At 38.6% G+C, this 19,513-nt stretch overlaps 1 protein-coding gene across 21 annotated transcripts in view; it reads right to left on the bottom strand.

Moving 5' to 3' along the window:
* The window catches only part of Cdc42bpa (CDC42 binding protein kinase alpha), a 211,874-nt gene that overhangs the window by 103,172 nt on the left and 89,189 nt on the right, over nucleotides 1-19,513 (bottom strand). For all 21 annotated transcript variants that reach the window (XM_076548064.1, XM_076548060.1, XM_076548071.1 and 18 more), the window contains one exon: nucleotides 2,237-2,330. In XM_076548064.1, coding sequence (XP_076404179.1) covers nucleotides 2,237-2,330 — 94 coding nt within the window. The remainder of the gene's footprint in view (nucleotides 1-2,236; nucleotides 2,331-19,513) is intronic.

Genomic DNA, 19,513 nt, shown 5'->3' with positions numbered 1-19,513 from the left:
TATTAACTCAATAAAACACAGGAAAAACATAAAACCAAACAGACATGCAAACATTAAAAACTAGAATGAAAATTAATCCGTATAAAACTATCTGCAAAGCCAAAGAGAAGAAAGCAAGTTCTGAACTGCCTAAGAAACAGGTAATGGCTGTGCTATACAATTGTTCAAGATTTAAAATGAGTAAAGGTGGGGCAGGGGTGTGCTGTTTGTTACATAAGACCCCCATTTGGCAGGATCACTTTCAAGCTCCAGTTTTATCAGGGCTTGGCTCTAAATTCAAACATTAAAGTAGATACAAAATGTTACAAAGTTAATGGCCAAAACTCCTGGTGCTGGTTCTCCTCCAGCACTGCTTAAGTCTGGTCTGCTATTCTGTGTCCCATGGCTATCACTCATCTATGACTCTGCAATTCAGGGTGCAGGTGGTCCAGCCTTTATGATGAATTTGGGGAACTTTAGGCCTGCCTTTACACAGGGCCAATATCAAGTCTTCCAGATCCCAGCAGCTAAAGCTACCTCAACTTCAGATCCCAAGGTCTGAAGAAATGTTATGCTAAGCTCTAACACTGACCATGTCAGGAAAGTCAGGAATGATCCCAATGCTGAGCAATCAGGAGTCTGGCACACTTCAAGAGTTCATTTCTGTTAGGAATAATTATAACAAGCCAATGCTGGCCACTGTCTGATAAAAGCTGTTTTTATGCTTGGTATTATTATATTTATTATATTATATATTATAATATATTATATATTTATTAGTATTATTATAGTAGGGAGGATAATTCAGTACCAATTATTCTGTTCAATGGGGCCAAATTCTTAAGTCACGTAATGCATTTTCAAAATCACCTAAGGATAACTTTTCAGACTCAAATAACTAGTCAAGAATAATGGTGACATATTCATGACTTTGGAATTTATTATACTTAAATGTTTTCCAAAAATTCTGCCATTAAAGTGATATACATTCGGGCCTCTGTAAAGACAAGAAAAATAAAGAAATTTTTTAAGTAATGTGGTTGGGGAGATAATTCAGCAGGTAAAGCACTTGCCAGACAAGTGTGAGGACTGAGTTTGAATCTCCAGAACCCATGTGTGGTGGTTTAGAAAAACAAAAAATGGTCCCCAAAAGGAGTAGCACTATTAGGAGGTGTGGTCTTGTTGGAGTAGGTGTGGTCTTGCTAGAGGAAGTGTGTCACTGTGGAGGTGGGCTTTGAGGTCTCATATATGCTCCAACCACACCCAGTGAAACAGACCACTTCCTTTTGGATGCAAGTCAAGATGTAGGGCACTTGGCTCCTTCTCCAGCACCATGTCTGCCTGCACGCCACCATGTTGCACAATGATGATAATGGACTGAACCTCTGAAAACGTAAGCTAGCCACCCCAATTAAATGTTTTTCCTTTGTAAGAGATTCTGTGGTCATAGTGTCTCTTCACAGCAACAGAAACCCTCACTAAGACACCATGAAAAGCCATACATGGTACAGCATGTCTATAATTCGAGTCTTCTACTGCAATATGGGAGGCAGAGGCAAGAAAATTCCCAGAAACTATAGACCAGGCAGCTTGTACACAGTGGTGGACAAGAGACTCTGTCTTAAACAAGATGGAAAGTGAGGACCTAGTTGTTCTTTGACCTCCACATACACTCACATTTACACACCCAAATGCAAGCACACACACATATATATATGTGTACCTACACACCATACATACACATATAAAAGGCAATAAAAATCTGAAAATATAACCTTTTAACTGAACAAGAACTTAAGGATATAGTCAGCAAAAGTCAAGCAAATGGGAACATAAAACTAATGCTACCTAATCTTCACCCAAAAAGAAAATTCATTTGCTGAACACTGTCCCTCGGAACAAGTACATCATTAGAAAAAAGTACAAATGAAGATGAAGTTGTGTTTTCATTTTCTATATGAAACTTACATTCTTTATCACTCTAAAAACTTAGGGATGTTTCACGTATAATAGGTATTAGCTAATAAAGAAGCCACAAGGTTCTCAAAGCATCCTTCTCAAGCTCACCATTACGAGCAGGTCAGGTGACTCTGAGAAGCCTTACTATGAGCACGGATGCCCAGGATTTTGTGAGAGGAGGTGGGGCACAGACAAAGGGCTGGCTGGCAGCAGACAGTGTAGGCAGAGGGTCTCTCTAAACGGAGGAGGAAGACATAGCAAGGGAGACGTTATGGGAGAATAATTCATGTTCATTTACCGTTCCATCTTCCATCAGCTTCAGACAAGAACCAAAGTCTGCTAAACGAATGTGTCCATTCATATCCATCAATATATTGTCAGGTTTAATGTCTCTGAAAAAATAAATACATTTAAGGTTTTAGTTGGAAAATAATCAGATGGTCTTTTTACATGAAAAGATTTCAACTGCTTTTAAAAAATACTCTAAGAAAAATATCTGTTTTATAGGTTGCATCCTAGCTGTGATTCATATTAAAACTTTGTAAAGCATTTATCATTTCAGTAATTCCTGGAAATAAAGAGTACTCTGGTAATTTTCATTCTGGAAAGGATACTTTCGAGGATGAAGACATTCTTTATTCAGAGAGTGGTCACAGGCATGTCACTGAACACTCCAATGTCTGCGCTTTTGTCATGTGTGTCTCACTTTTTTTTTTTTTTTTTGTTTTTTTTTTTTTTTTTTTTTTTGTTTTTCAACACAGGGTTTCTCTGTGTAGCTTTGCGCCTTTCCTGGGACTCACTTGGTAGTCCAGGCTGGCCTCGAACTCACAGAGATCCGCCTGCCTCTGCCACCCGAGTGCTGGGATTAATGGCGTGCGCCACCACCGCCCGGCAGTGTGTCTCACTTTTAAAATGGAGGGAAAATAAGAGCCTCCTACAGATATGATAGTGGAACCTTGTGGGGGGATTTACATTATAGATTTCATTTCATTAAATAGTTTTAGCTTGCCGGGCGGTGGTGGCACACGCCTTTAATCCCAGCACTCGGGAGGCAGAGGCAGGCGGATCTTTGTGAGTTCGAGGCCAGCCTGGTCTACAGAGCGAGATCCAGGAAAGGCGCAAAGCTACACAGAGAAACCCTGTCTTGAAAAACCAAAAAAAAAAAAAAAAAAAAAAAAAAGTTTTAGCTTACCCACATAACTTGTTTCTTCTAAATGTATATTACAGTATATACAATAGTGGTTTTGATTTTTCTAATAAAATACATATTTTATCCACTTCTCAAATTAGAATGTAGCTGATGACTTTTGAAATCTATATGCTGTAATAGTAGCTCCATTTCTAATATTGCTTTCTTGTATCTTTGTTATTTTTGCCATTGTTGTTTGGGTGGTTTACACTTTGAGGCAAGACTTCATTCTGAAGCCTAGGCTAACCTCAGCTCACTATGTCACCCAGACTAGTATTGAACTCCTGGCCATTCACTTGCTGCAGTCTCCAGAGTGCTGAAATTCTCTTGCATTTTTTATATGATTAATACTAAAAACTTGCTTAGAGCTTTGCGTCCCATGTAGTACCCTAAGTGCTTGCTAGTTCTCCACAGCTGCCCAGGTGGGTACAAATCATTTACCCTATCTACAGAAAAAGCTCAGCCACCTTGAGCTTACACCCAAGGCCACTGCGGGGTTTACAGCCAGGCAGTCTGCCTCCAGATTCCACATTCTATATTATTATCATACAAATAGATATCTGTCTCTTGGGACTAAACTAGTGACTTTTAGTGAGGTGTTTATAGCTTTATTGATTTTTTAAAATAATGATATCTGCCTATTGCTCTTCCCTTATTTCTGTAATTTTTCACTGATTTGAATTAACTTCATTTTACCTTTTTCTTCTCTGTAATTCAAGCTAATTTTGCTTTCTTTCCAAGGTTCCTGAGTTAAGAGATTTAATTCACTTTTCACCTCATTCCTTTTTCTGTGGTGATATATTGTGTGCCATAATAATCTTTGGCTGAAGATCAGAGAACAGAACAAGCAAGCCACTAGATTAAACACAGAGGTCTGGCAGTGGTGGCACACACCTTTAATTCTAGCACTTGGGAGGCAGCGATACATCTGGATCTCTGTGAGTTCAAAGCTACCCTGGACTACATACGATTAACTCAGTTTAGTAGAAAAACAGAGTTAGGCAGTGGTGGCACACACCTTTAATTCCAGCACTTGGAAATCACATGCCTTTAATCCCAGCACTTGAGATCTCATGCCTTTTCTTGGGAAGCACACACACCTTTAATCCCAGGAAGTGATGGCGGGGCAGAGAAAGATACGTAAAGCTTGAGGAGACAGAAACTAGAGGCTTTTCAGGCTGAGGAGTCCTAGAGGTAAGAGGCGGCTTGTTCCTTTGTCTCTCTGATCTTTCAGCATTTACTCCAATATCTGGCACTGGGTTTTTTTTATTAAAAGACCATTTAGGAGCTCGAGTTACACTTTTCCAATATTTTCATTTAAGGTTAGAGATTTTCTTTTACTGCAGCAGTTTCTGGACCTGTGTCCCATAAGTTCTGATATAGAGCACTTTTGTTTTCTCTTCATTATAAATATTTTATAATTCCCATTGTGATTTCTCTAAGCCACAACTTACAGAGACGATGTTTTAGAACTAACTGCCTGTGATCTCACCACTCTGGAGAATCAGAAGTTTAAGGCCAACCTGGGCTACAAGAGAAAAAGAATAATCACAGACAAGGCTTCTCTAGGATCTCAGAAAGGAAACTTCTTGATTCATAAATCTCTACGCACCTTTAGGGTCTCCACCACAACTACAACTTTAAACCCAGTGTCACCGGTTGGTTAACAGTCATCTCCCTTCTACACAGAAAGAGCTATGAAGACCCACAGCATATCCACCTTCCTCCCCACGGAGTCTGCGGTACCCAGTACTGAGTGCTGTTTAGAACAGATGCTATGCTAGTAATTTCATAAATTCAAGAATGTCCTGCCATTAGATATCTCAGAAGTTGAGAAGCTACTTATGATGATAATAAACAGCACTTGCCTTTCAGTGGCTAAAATCGAAGCCTGGAACTGGATGGAACAGAATCATCTTTTTTGAATGAAGCAATTTTAATACTACTTGGTGATTTTCTATAACTCTATCACTGCATCTGCCAGAATTTCCTTCTACCCCTATGCTGGAGAAGTCTATGGCTTCCAGTTTTCCTACTAAAGACAAGACTGCGACAATACTCCTATACAACAATCTTCATAAGAAGAGAGTGTAGTCAGTGTTCTCATAATGTAAACCAGTCACATTCCAGATTACTTCCTTATGATAAAATCATAGGTGATGTGGATAAGAATAGATGGGTAAACATACATCAAGCTTTTGAGGAAAACAAACAAACAAATGAACATATCATTTCCAGGAGAAAAAAATTACGGTGTCACAACTTGGCCAACAGTGAAAGAGTCCGTGGTTTCTCATTCTGTGACAATGATAGAAGTATCAATCATTTTGCCTTTGTCAATCTCATAATTAAAATACAGTACTTATTTCTTTGATTACTTGTGACGTTAAATATTTCTTCATACTTGTACATTACTATATTACTTCTTTTATTAATTTATTTGTAGCCATTAATTGATCTATCGCTTATATATTAAAGTTTTCAACTGCCCTGTTTTAAAAATACTGACATATTCCTTTCGATTACAACCTAACAAATTACTTCCCTATTTCTCAGTAAATACGTTGTTTCTATTTTCCTCCATTCTTTGTCTGCCTCCTTTACTTCTTTATCCCCAGAAAGAGTTCCAGAATAAAGAGCAGATCAGCCTAACCATCTTGACATAAAGCTCTAAAATAAGTGGCTTCCCATAATAAAACCGTAACTTCCTTCAGGAGAAGAGGGATGTGACATCAAGGGAGACGAGGTGCAGGTCTGCAGCCTGGGATGTCAGGTCTACTTCATGAGTTTTGTGTGTTAATTTTTCTTTCAAAAAAATAAGCCACAAGTTCTAGTTTTCTTACATAGTGGACTTCTAACCTCAGAGTACGAGGCCATTTGACAAGATGATGGGAACTCATCAGAAGGGAAAAGAAGAAACTGCTGCTGATGTCATTCCATCAAAGTTCCACAAACCTCCTCAGCTCTAAGAGAGCATCACGGAAGCACAGCTCATTCACACGAAGGGACCGAGTCGCACACGTGGTTGTTCCTGGTTCTAACTCACCCCAAAAGGGTTCACAAATATGTCTAAGTGAATTTTTACAATTCACATTCAGAGGATGAGTTTGTGGCTCAGTAGTATAGCTTTTGTCTTCCAGACATGAAACACCATTTGATTTACGTGAATACCTAAAATGGGATTGTCTAGTATTTGCTACATACGGAAGGAAGGAATAGAATAAATGTGTTAGTAAAGAAATGTACAAACTAGAGGTAGTTACACAAGCAGGGCACTTTTAGCTCACAGGGCCCAAGATCCCACCCCCAGCGCTCAAAATAACTACACACAAAAATGAGTAATTTAATTCAGTGCTTTGGTCTCAAACTATGCATCAGTGGCAGAGATCCCTGGGTCTATCCCTGGAACAGGGGGGAAAAAAATCAGGCACTGGAAACTGGACTCTAGTTCAAAACTTCTCTACTAATCAATAAAATACAAAAAAGACAAAATGATCACAAAGAGTCACTTCATATTTTAATCTCAAATTAGTAAATAATTTTCTTGTATTATATTTAGAAGCATATTTATGTATATTTAGGAGCAGACTCTGACTAAAATGCGAGGGGAAGAATGAAAGATGAGATTAAAACCACCACAGGTGATTAAATAAAACATTCCACAAAATCAATCAAACAATTCCAACATGAATAATAGAGGTAATACTACATATTATATACACATAGAAAACAGAAATCTCTTCATCTCTCATCTTTGCATCCCTTTGTCTCTATAATAAAAATCTTCATGGGTAGACAAGACACATGCTTTCCTACGTGCCCCCCATACACAAAAAAAATAGAAAAAATAATGCTATAACAGTTAACAGGCAACTCACAAGTGAATGTGAGAAAAGACAGAACAAGGTGAGAGAGACCTTGGAACACTCAGCCCTAAATGGGCAATAATAACACTAGCAAAATTACAGTTATGAAGTAGCAACAAAATAATTTTCTTGTTGTGGGTCACCACGACATGAGGAACTGCATTAAAGGGTCACAGTGTTAGGAAGGTTGAGAACCACTGCTCTAAATCAACATGATCAAAGCTAATATGAAATTACAGGACCTGAGGCAGCATGCACAGGACCTGCACGGGTCCTCTGCATATGAACTACAACTTCCAGTTCAGTGTCTTCATTGGATTCCTGAGTGTGTGAACAGTGGGTCTGTTTCAAGTTCCTTCTCTTGGGCTCTTTTCCTTCTGTTTGTTTTGTCCAATTCCAATGTGTTAGGTTTTGTTTTATCTTATTGCATTTTATTTTATTATTATCCCTTAAAAGACTGTTTTCTAAGGAGAAACTGAAAGGGAATAGATCCAGATGGGAGGGGAGATGGGGAGAAACTAGGAGGAATAGAGGGAGGAGAAACCATAATCAGGATATATAATGTGAGAAAAAAATCTATTTTCAATAAAAGGAAAAAAGATAAAGTTGCCACCATAATTTTATAAGATGGAAAACAAATATACACTAAGCAATGCAGAGAAAGGAAAAGGAAATGATAGTTGTGTATTAGGTTGGAGAAAGTGAGTAAACTATCACAATGCATCATCTGATTTACGTGACTATTGAAATGTGATTATCGAGTGTTTGTACCTATGAATGAAGGAAACGGGAATCAAAGTGTTAGGAAAGAACTGTAGAAATCAGAGGAGTTACACAAGCAGAGCAGTTTTGGCTCAGCAAAAAAAGCATTTACAACGTCTCCACCATGTGCGACTACAGAGAAGATAAAGAATGGCAGGTCAGTGAGGACAGGCCTGAGGAAAAGTAGTGCTACATCAAGAGCCCGTCCTCAGCCGGCTTCGGAGAGTCCCCAAGAGTCCTTATAAACGCTCTCAAGTTCCTAAGTCTTGAAATATCTGAAGGTAGATGTCATGATACCAGACACACAGGAATAAATAGTAGAAGGACAAAGCTTTAAAGAAACTAGATATGGCTGCCACCACAGAGCAAGCTTAAGAGAGAGGAGCTATTTTCATTGTAATCATTTTTTACTCACAGTGTTTGTACCTATTTATGGAGTAGGGTGTGATGTCTTTATTCCTACATGTATCTCCTTCAGAGTAGCAGACAGCCTCTTCCCAGCTCCTCATCCCTTTCTTGAACAGTACATGTGTACTGAATAACTGATGTGGAAGACAAAGACCAAACCATTTTGACCAGTCAACAAGGACCCAGAAGGCCACAAACTGTAGAACTGCGAGGAGTGCTGGCTGAAGCCTTGGCTTGTACTGTCTGATTTCTTTTTCCACCCAATCCCGCTCCTCCAACTCCCTTCCGTGGGTGTTAGTGCCTAATGAGCACTCTCATAACACATATGGACTCAGAGTCTGCTCCTGGAGAACACAATAACGGCTCAGTGCTGCAGCAGGACAACAAACTACATTTCCTGACAGAAGCAGCAAAACGACATCTGACATTCAGATCAACCCTGAGTCAGTGACATCTTGCAATAAGCGGGCAGCCAGCTAACCAGATACCAAGCACTGTCAACAACGGAGGGAAAGCTAAGCTAAGGCAAGACATCAGTCCAAACTTCACAATCCATGACAAGTCAGAGAAGTGCTTAGAAAAGATGACACGTCTGCATTATCCTCACAGATACATTATTCCAGTCTCCCTAATTTAATATGAATCTAATCAGTTATCTATAACATTTCTAAAATCATTAACTTTCCTTATTAATCAAAAGTAAATAACATTGGGCTTAGAAAGAACAGCCTTATGGTTAAGGCCATTCCAGCACAATGTGCCAGGCTTGACTATCTCAGAAGAGCATTATTTTAAAACAACAAAATTAGTATTTATAAAAGGTGCACATCTTTATTTCATAACAGGAAAATATTTTTAAATCATTCAACTGCAATGATATATTGAAGGGGAGCCAGAAGCATAATTATACAAATATTATCCTGATAATAATGAAATGTGAATTTGTCGGTGTTAGTTAACCTACAAAGTGGTAATTTTTAACTCTGGCTAACCATCAAATTAACTAGAGAGGTTATTTAATTCCACTCCATAGGCCACAAACCAGACATCATGAGTCAGGATGCTGTGCAGGCTCTCGCAATGAGCTCTAAGTGAAGACCTGCATTTCTCTTTCCCAGAAGCATCTGGCCACCTTCGCCTACATTTATTTGTATTATTTACATAGTTTGGAAGAGCACACTTCCAAATGAATATATTTATTTTTACTTTTGGTGACATTATACTTCTCCTTTATATACTACATGTTTTTAAAATCATACTGCATTATAATACACCTGGACTGAATATTAAAATTAACTCTTAATTTTGCTAAAACTATTATTGTGTCCATAGTAAAGGAGGGAAATCTACACTGATAAAATTATGTGCCCTTTGAGCTTCAGGCTAGAAAACATTTCAGGACTATGTAATGGTAATGATTTTTCATATATAACAAGTGGATAACTGGCCAATAATCTCCCAAAACCCATGCTAAAGGAGATAATATCAGCCCCAAACCTGGAACAGACTTGGCCCATACCTATTCTTCATGAAGTTCTGAGTAACAAAGGATGAAACCTTCTCTGTAGTTTACTACAGAGTATTTCTCTCAATAAATCCTGTTAAAACAGTACTAATCTATTTCTTGTAATCTATAGGTGTGTTTTACTCTAAATTAATGGCATTATCTAACATTATTAAAGTCAAGGAGAGAAGATTAATAAAAATTGCAACTGTGAGTCTTGAATATGAAACAAAGTATATAAAGAGAAAATGGGAGTACACAGAAAGCTACAAGTAAGTTAACTCCGGTTTTCTGTTTGGGGACTAGGAATGCATTTTGAAAACTGCATTACATTCTAAGAATTTATACAAGCTACTATCTAAGAATGGTGGTGGTGGTAATAATAATAATAATAATAATAGTAATAGTAATCAGGAACATGAAACCATTGTTTCCCTAAATCTGTTCAATTCACCTTCAGAAACAGATTTTTTCTCGACAAAAAGATACCATCCATGCTGTTGTCCTAAAGGTCTTAGCCTGTTTGAGAGGCTCCTGGCAGAGGGAGAGGGCTGCCCCTGACTCTTGGGCCTGCTTTGGGGACCCTCTTCTGCCTGCTGGGTTGCCTCCTCGAGCCTAGTCTTATTACAACTTATATGCCGTATTTGGTTGACGTCCCAGGGAGGCCTGTACTTTTCTGAAGGGAAAGGAAGAGAAGTGGATTGAGGGTGGGAGCGGAGGGGATGCTGTGCGGGGAGGAGGAAGGAGAAACTGCAGTCCAGATGCAATAGACAAAAGGAGAATTAAAAAAAAGATCTTACCCTGTTCTGAAACTTGGGTTTTTTCACATGAAAAAAATTTATACAAGGAGGAAATAATAGGGTAAGGATTAAAAAAAAAAAATACAGAAACGTGTAAGGTAAAATGGGAAGTTCTGCGCCCCCATGGAGTTTATTTTAAAATTTATTTATTATTGCTGGGGCAGCACATGTAATCCACAGAGTCTGTGTGGAAGTCAGAGGACAGCTTTCATGAATGAGTTTCCTCGTTAAACCATGGTTTCCATGGATTCTCACTCAGAGGGTGACAAGTTCTTTTACCCACTTAGCCATCCAACTAGTCCTTCACTTGGAAACCAAGTTTCTCTAGAAGTCTTTATTTTAGTTGCATGTATACATGTGTCTGTGTGGGCACGTGCATTTGAGTGCAGGTGACTGTGGAGTCCAGAAAAGAGGACATGGGATTCCCCTGGAGCTGAAGTTATAGATGATGCCAGTCACCTGCCAAGGGTGCTAGGAACTAAACTAAGGTCCTCCGCAACAGAGAACATGTGCTTAACCACTGAGCCATGTTTCCAGCCCCTCAGATATAATGTCTTAATCACTATGAGTCTTTGCTTCTTTTCATATGTTGTCTTCAATTTATTTTATGTATTTTTATCTTAAGTTACCTACATCAACTATAGGAAAGAAAGTAGGGAAGGACAGAGAAAGAAGGAGACAGCATGAATGGAAGACAGGAAAGGGGGATCAGACTTAATTATCAGGAAATATAATCCAATAAATATTCAAAGCAATAATGACTACTATAACCCTTTGTGATAAACACAATTCATGGCCTAAATAACAAATGTCACATTAACTGTTCCTAAATATGATCTGACAAAAGGGATGTCAGGTTGCAGTAACCTTCTACTCCATACCCAGTAAAAAGTCCCTTGAAAACTCAAAACTCAGTCTAGAAGAAATCCTCAGAGTGACACATTAAACTATATCCACCAGGCACAAAAGAGGAAGAAGTCATAGTCTATGCTTTACCAACTACCAACCGATTCAACACTGCACTATTTATACTAGCTTGCCTCATTCAGCTGTACCCTCCCTGGGGTTTTCATGAGAATAATGTGGGTCTGCATGCTATCATGGGATGAGCACTTAGTGCTCCCTTTAAATAGGGAACTGCATGTCCTTCAGTTGGTACTCGGTATTTTCAGTAGGTCCTAGGTACTAGGATTTTCATAAAAACATTATTATTTGATCTTGGAACTCCTATTAAATGTCTTACCCTACCATCCCATGACCCCACCAACTTCTCTAGCAGCCCAGGTATTTGGGGTTTTTCCCCTATTTCCTCAACTCTATTATCTAACACTTCGGATAACTTTTCCTTAAATATATCATCATAATTTTAATGTGAAAAGTTTTATTGTCTGAAGATCCCTTTCCCACAACACAATGCGTTTTACATGAGTCACACATCTTCCATCTCTTGGATGGTTATTCATGGTTATGTGGGGGAAGGACAGATTTTCTTTCCCTTTAGTTATCCTTTCCTTCAAGCTTCTTTTCTTCCATTTATTTATTTGGTATAAAATTATCATCTTATTTTTTACTGCTAGGGACTGGACCCATGTCCTTCACTTTATCACTGAGCTACATTCATATTCCTTAGATTTTAATCTTCTCTTTTCTTAAGACCTTAATTGATTTATTTTGTAATTCTTGAATCAGGCAGCACTTTATTCTCTAAAAGAGAATGGGCATACCACAGAGGCTGAGCGAAACAGGGGAATTTGATGGAAAGAGAAGGGATTGAAAGAGAAAGTAAAATAAAGAGTTCTGGAAACTGGACGTGTACCATCAGGGAGTCAACTCTTTTCTAGTGGGATTCTCAAATGCCAGAGAACAAAAAGACCTTGCTATTAAATTTTACAGGTTCTCTACAGAAAACTGAGATCCATGGCTACTCACTTACATTTAGGAATTTGGATACTAGTATTATGGGATGCTTAATATGGCTGATTTATCCAGTTTAGTTGTCTCCTTGGGAGATTAAACCAACTTCACTTACTTTTCATTCAGAATTCCACAGAAAAGTATCTTCCAGTCTTCTGCCCAGGGAGCAAAAGCCCAAGCTGGGAGCTAAATAGAAAGAGGAACAAGGCAGCTGACATCCTACCCCACCCTGACCTTTGGTACCATTTCCAATTTGGCTTCCAAATCCTTCTGACATGACCCTACAAGTCTGTGAACACTTCTCTATTTGTCCTGACAAGATGTACCAAGATCATTCTGTCTATTTCCTGGAGCAAGACAGACAGAAATAAAGGGCAAATGGGAAGGAAAGAGAGTCCTCATCCTGGAATCCAGATTCCCTTTCTTTCTAAGAGTCAAGAAACTGATGAGGCCAACCAGAGAGTGTGTTTTTCTAAAACATCTCAGATATTAAAAACAACAAATGAAACGTGCTTACTTCCGGGCGACTGCTGCTGTCCGGAGTTTTACTATTAGTCCTCCTCTCTGTAACGCTAATTCTAAACAGTACACCTTAAACTCACCTCCAATTTCATTTGCAACAGGAAATTCCATAGGATTCCATATATACATACATATATATATATATATCTATATATCTATATCAGCTCATGTACTTTTTTAAACAATCATTTTGTATGTGTGTAGATGTATCTGCATGTGAGTGCGTGTGCATGCACAGATGCCCAGATGAGGGTGTCACATCCCATGGAACTAAAGTCAGAGGCAGTTGTGAGCTGTCCAACATGGGTAACAAGAACTGAACTGAGATCTCCCACAAAAGCAGTACACGTTCTTAACCACCAAGCCATCCTTCCAGCCCCAGCTATGAATTCTTTAACTTTTAAACCTTACTTAAATTTAGATCTTGCTATAAATGACTGTTTGAGATATGTAACTTAAAAGCTATGGGATTGAGGCCAGGCAGTGGTGGCGCTTTTAATCCCAGCACTCGGGAGGCAGAGGCAGGTGGATCTCTGTGAGTTCAAGGTCAGCCTGGTCTACAGAGCGAGATCCAGGACAGTTAGGGCTGTTACACAGAGAAACCTTGTCTCAAAAAACCAAACAAACAACCAAACAAAAAGCTACAGGATCACACACACTCCTCTACTGCTCTACTGTAAAGACACCTAAGCACCCTACAGACCCCTACTGGCACCATCAAGTGCAACCACTCAATAAAAGCGCTACCTCTGCTTCACTCTGTCTCATCCTGAAACTCTACCTTGGCAAAGTCCAAGATTCCCCTCTAACTCCTCTGAGAAGTGGTATTTGAAAATCACAACCTGCCAAAGGCATAGTCACTACAAGTCTGTTGGTCACTGCTTCTAGACCTTGTCAGTGTGGGGTGCGGTTGTATTCAAAGATAAAATGATTTACAACTTCATGCTGATACTACAAATTCAAAACTACAGGGTTTTCAGTAGCTTCTTACATATTATTTCACATTGCAGACACAACAGCCTCAAAATGACTATTATACTATCACTGTTTCAATTACTGAAAACCATTGAAAAAGATTTGCATAAATTCTCCCAATTGTCACAACTTTTATTGTAGCTATTAATATTTTATTTTTTCCTTTTTACCTTTTTTTTCTGTTTCAATTAACAAGTAACTAACAAAAACCACCAGTCCTCATTCTGATTGATTTTTCAAGTAAATTAAAAGGAAGAACTGGAACAACATCCCTTAACTCCTCTACCATTTCTGCATGTCCTACTTATACCTGCCAATCTGTCTTGTTAACGTTTTTTATTTTTTGGATATCATAAATACTTAATGCATTTTGAGTCACAAAGCTTTGTCACTGCGAAGTTTAATATTAAACTTATTTTTTATTTATCGTTCCCATGTAAGCCACTTGCTCTCCCACTCCCCAGCTTTCCTTTTAATTAAAGGTCAGTGGTCACGCTAGAACCATGTACGGCTCATGCAGTCCATTACGTTACAGTTACTTTAGATGGTCTATACTTATTCCTTGAGTACTTCAGCTAACTTCTGCTTTAAATGAGCGAATGCAATAGTGAAAATGGTGTTCACAGACTGACAGTTTACTATTCACTGTCTCCTTTTCCTTCCAAAGCCCAGATTTACTTGTGACATCATTCCCCAAATTTCTGAAGTATGTTGTTGAAGATTTCTTGTGAGGAAACGTCAGGAAAATGAATTCTCTGGGGTTTTCTACCTGGGAAAATAACTTTTTCTACAGTTACAGAAGGAACTTTCCACTGAATATGAAGTCTTCATAGACAGCTTTCTTGTCCTCAATCACCCACGGATATTCCACTGTCAGGTAGCCTCTGTGGCTTTGAAAAGGCATCTGAAATCATTCATCTGCTGTCTCCAAACAAAAACCAGTTCTGAAGACCCCTCTGTCCTCTGTGCCCACGGCTGGATTACGCTGTACTGAGTGTGGCTTTCTAGAACTCACACTGTTTGCTCCAATTTTAGTTCTATACATTTGCCTTACTTTCCCAACATGAAAACTTTGGGTCTCTTATTCTTTTCTGCATGAGACTCCTTTCCTGGACTTACATTTGAATTCCCATTTGTGAAGCTCTTTGGTACATTTTTCTTCAAAATGCTGTCTTTTTCTCCCCTAACAGTTCTGTGAGGGATGAAGACAGGATGGAAAGATGGCTCAGAGGTTAAGAACACTGGCTGCTCGTGCAGTGAACCGGGTTTCAGCGACCAGCACCCTCATGGCAGCTCACAACCATCCCTAACTCCAGTTTCGGGGAATCTAACACCTTCTTCTGGTCTCCAAGGGCACCAGGCATCCATGCCTGTGGTGCACACACATACATGCAGACAAACACTCACACATAATAGTATTCCCATTTGTGCTGGGTTTTCTTTTTTGTTGTTGTTTTGGTTTGGTTGTTTTTTCCCTATAATTTCACATGTACTTTCTTTACTTTATGAATCCCATTTAAATAAGTGTCTTGTTAAGTCTTTATCCAATTATTCTTATAACTGGTCATCCTAGAATTTCCATCAATTTATTAGTATTATTATTGTTTCTGTTTTTTCTTTTCTCCTGAGATTGAATTACATTTTTTTGATGGATTAATTTGGAGTTGAGCTATGTATATTGTGAATGCTGTATAATGTATACTTTGGATTCTGAAAAGGTTCCAGAAAAACTTAAGTGTTCTACATTTACCAAGCAATCAACGTGGCTAAGAAAGCATGTTCAAATATATTCTACAATGTTAATGAACCTTATAAATATTACATTAAACAAAAGAGGCCAGCAATAAAAGACACGATGTTATAGGATTTGATTTATATGAGATGCCCAAAATTAGTAGATTTATGAGGCAAAGTAATTAATGTTTGCTTAGGGCTGGAGAGTTAGAACTGAGGTGAGAGGTTATGGTATGAGGTTTCCTTCTGAAGTAATAAAGATGTTCTAAAATAGTTCATGACAAGGATTACAAGTATCTGTGAATACACTAACACCACTACATACTTTAAATGAATGAAGTATGTGGTATATGAATTACATCTCAATAAAGCCATCTGAGATTTTACAATTTAATCTCACAATCTTAAATGAACATTCACTGAATAAGTAATGGCAGGTTATACAAAAAGATAAACATCTCAAGTGACAAAAATTTGAAAATACAAGTTTTATGAACTAATGACATAAAAATGATTGTTATCAAGAATAATAACTAATGCTATTGAATAAAGTTAATAATGAAAAATTTTTAATTTTAGACTTCTACAAAACTGTGGTGGTATTGTGTTCCCCAAAATATTGTGTACCCTAATAAACTTATCTAGGGTCAGAGAACAGAACAGCCACTAGATATGAGGCCAGAAAATGGTGGCACACACACCTTTAATCCTATCACTTGGGAGGCAGAGGTCCATCCGGATCTCTGTGAGTTTAAGGCCACACTGGAAACAGCCAGGCATGGTGACTCATCATGCCTTTAATCCCAGGAAGTAAGGGCAGAAAGCAGAAAGGTATATAAGGCGTGAAAACCAGGAACTAGGGCTGGTTAAGCTTTTAGCAGAATTCAGCTGAGATTCATTCTGGATGAGGACTCAGAGGCTTCCAGTCTGAGGAAACAGGATCAGCTGAGGAATTGGCAAGGTGAGGTGGCTGTGGCTGGTTCTGTCTCTCTCATCATTCAGCGTTCACCCCAATACCTGGCTCTGGGTTTATTTTTGTTAATAAGACTCTTTAAGAGTCATGCTACACAAAACTACCTTTGGAAGATTTAAAATGAAGTAACTCCTCATTTTTAATATTTAATATTCTATTATTTGTCTATATGAACAAACATTTCAGCTAAGAACTTCAAAAAACTTAAAAAACATTTTCATTAATTCTTTGAAATTTCATACAATGTATTTTGATCATATTCCCCATACTTCCTCTAGATCCACAACAATTGCCCTACATTACCCTTATCTCATAGAAACATTTTTTTTAATATTTAAAGAAAAGAATTAGTGTCTCTGAAAATTTCACGCTATCTACTTCACTCTAATTCACAATTTAAAGCATTGTCTACTTTCTAGTATTATCTTTCTGTGTGAAATCTGAATCCTGGGCTGTACCTCAGTAGTAGAGTATTTATTTACCTAATATGCCCAAAGCCCTAGGTTTTATCCCCAGTAACAGGATTTAACAAAAATAAGCTAAATCTGCCAACAAGCTCAAAGTATTTTCTAAGACGGTCTTAATGTGAAGGCAAAATGTGTTATGTCTGCTAGCCTAGGAAACAATACAAGAACCAGGTTGTGATCATAGTCACTGACATACACACAGAGGATCAGCTATTAAAATTCTGGTGCTAGAATCAACGTTATGATTATCTATATAAATTATGTATGTGCTGTTAGAAAATATCACAAAATTCCTGATCATTCCTTCTGCTCATCTAAAACTAAAGCACATGAAAGCCAAACACAACATTCTAAGCAGATCAAACCTGTTTCTCTGTTGTTCTAGTTGGATTCTGGGTCCTGGATAAATGGTGTTGTAGCTGATGATCTGAGCAGCAACACTCTGCTGACTTAGTTAACATGTTCTGAAATAACAGGTTTTTTTCAACCTCAAATCAGGACTTACTTTACGATGTCCCAACATTTGGCAGAAAGTTTAATCAACCTGAATCAGATCACATGATGCTAAGTCATTAAACATACACTCTACTCCAAAATTCTCTGCCTCAACAAAGAGATGATTGAAAAGAAGGAAAGATACTCCCTTAAAATGTAAACTGACTATTCAGTAACCAAAGGAAGGCTGGTACGCATGCTTCAAGCTCTGCGTAAAAGTATATCCACGGCAAAGTCTAAACTCTGAGTTGACAGATTAATAAGACTGCCAAAATAGTATGTTAATAAATACAAGGGAAGAAATAACCAGTTGGCTAAAAGCGCAGGAAAAGACAGATATGTTTCTTATGTGTTCAAGTGATGACTTTAACATTCAGATGGTAAAGAGGGTCAGGGAGGTGACTCAGCAGGGAGAGGCTCCTGTCACACACCTAACCACCTGAGTTCAATCCCCACGACCCACACAGCAGAAAGAGAAGCAATTCCCACAAGCTGTCTGCTGTCTTCCATGCATATGCTGCAGCATGGACACACTCCTGCACATATAAACATATGTATGTATGTATGTATATGTATGTTATGTATGTATATATACACACATGTACACACACATCAAATAAATAAAATGTAATAAGAATGTTTTTAAATAAAATGATAGAATATAGGCCTGAGTCAGTAAAGTCCTGCATTGTAAGCATGAGTACTTAAATTCCATCTCTAGAAGCCACTTAAAAAGCCTGAAGTCCTGGCATGTGTTTGTAACTCCAGCCATGGTGAGAAAGGAGACAGAGACAGGAGCATTCCTGAGGACTTGTGGGTCAGCTATTCTAGCCTACTTAACCAATGAGAGACTGTATCAAACAAACGGTCAAAGTCACCGGATACATGACACCCAAGGTGGCCCTCTGACCTCCACACCCTTATAACTAGCATAGTGTGCAGCACCAGCCACCGTGAGACACACACACACACCAAATTAAATAATGATAAAATGTAATAGCAAACTTCAGTGGTCTTTCTCTGCATATGTCCTATTTTCTGACCCCTTTCCCTTAGCTAAAGTATTTTAATCTTTGAAATACCTGCGTTCTGATGTGGACACAGCTTCTTCCACCGGGTCTTCCTGAGTCATTTGTTTAACTACCGTTCCTTCTACATCTCCACGATGTTTAGGAACACGGTTATTACAAGAGTCTTTAAAATCTGCTTTTACTCCCACTCAATTCAACTGGGTCATCAGTTCTACCTTCAAGTAACTCCTCAAAGAGAGAGCATTTCCTCCACTTCCACCATGTATCTGACCCGAGAGAGTAGTCAGAATGCTGGGGGAAAAGTATACTGACAAGCCTCCAACATGAGTGAATTTATAAGATCTAAAAGGACACTTAAAACGAGATGAACATATGTCAACTTGAAGACAGCCATGCAACAGTATGAATGGTAACTTACTACAGGCCAAGGTACAGTCTAAGGTCTGTAGCATGATATTTAGCAGTCTCATGATAAAGATCATGCTTTGTTTGCACATGCCTAGCATTCCAGCACTTGGAAATCTGATGCAAAAGGGTTCCAGGCCAGTCTTAGCTACATACACATAGTGATATCCTGTCTCAAATAAGTAAGTAAGGAAATAAATAAAGTCTCACTTTCAAAGCTGCAATGGTTCCTCCCTAATACAGTAGCAGCCCTTACTGCTCTTAGCACCCTCCTCTTCCTCACACTTTGCACTGCCCAGTGGAAGACTCATCCCAAGCTGGGCGGTGGTGGCGCACGCCTTTAATCCCAGCATTCAGGAGGCAGAGCCAGGCGGATCTTTGTGAGTTCGAGGCCATCCTGGTCTACAGAGTGAGATCCAGGAAAGGCTCCAAAGCTACACAGAGAAACCCTGTCTCAAAAAAAAAAAAAAGACTCATCCCTGGTAACCTGATGAGATCCTACTTTCTTTTAAACAACTAAATGTTCTTCA

This window comes from Peromyscus maniculatus, chromosome 11, assembly GCF_049852395.1.
Source record: "Peromyscus maniculatus bairdii isolate BWxNUB_F1_BW_parent chromosome 11, HU_Pman_BW_mat_3.1, whole genome shotgun sequence".
Taxonomy (NCBI): domain Eukaryota; kingdom Metazoa; phylum Chordata; class Mammalia; order Rodentia; family Cricetidae; genus Peromyscus; species Peromyscus maniculatus.
Note: the sequence above shows the minus strand (reverse complement) of the source record. Positions and strands in the feature narration are given on the sequence as shown.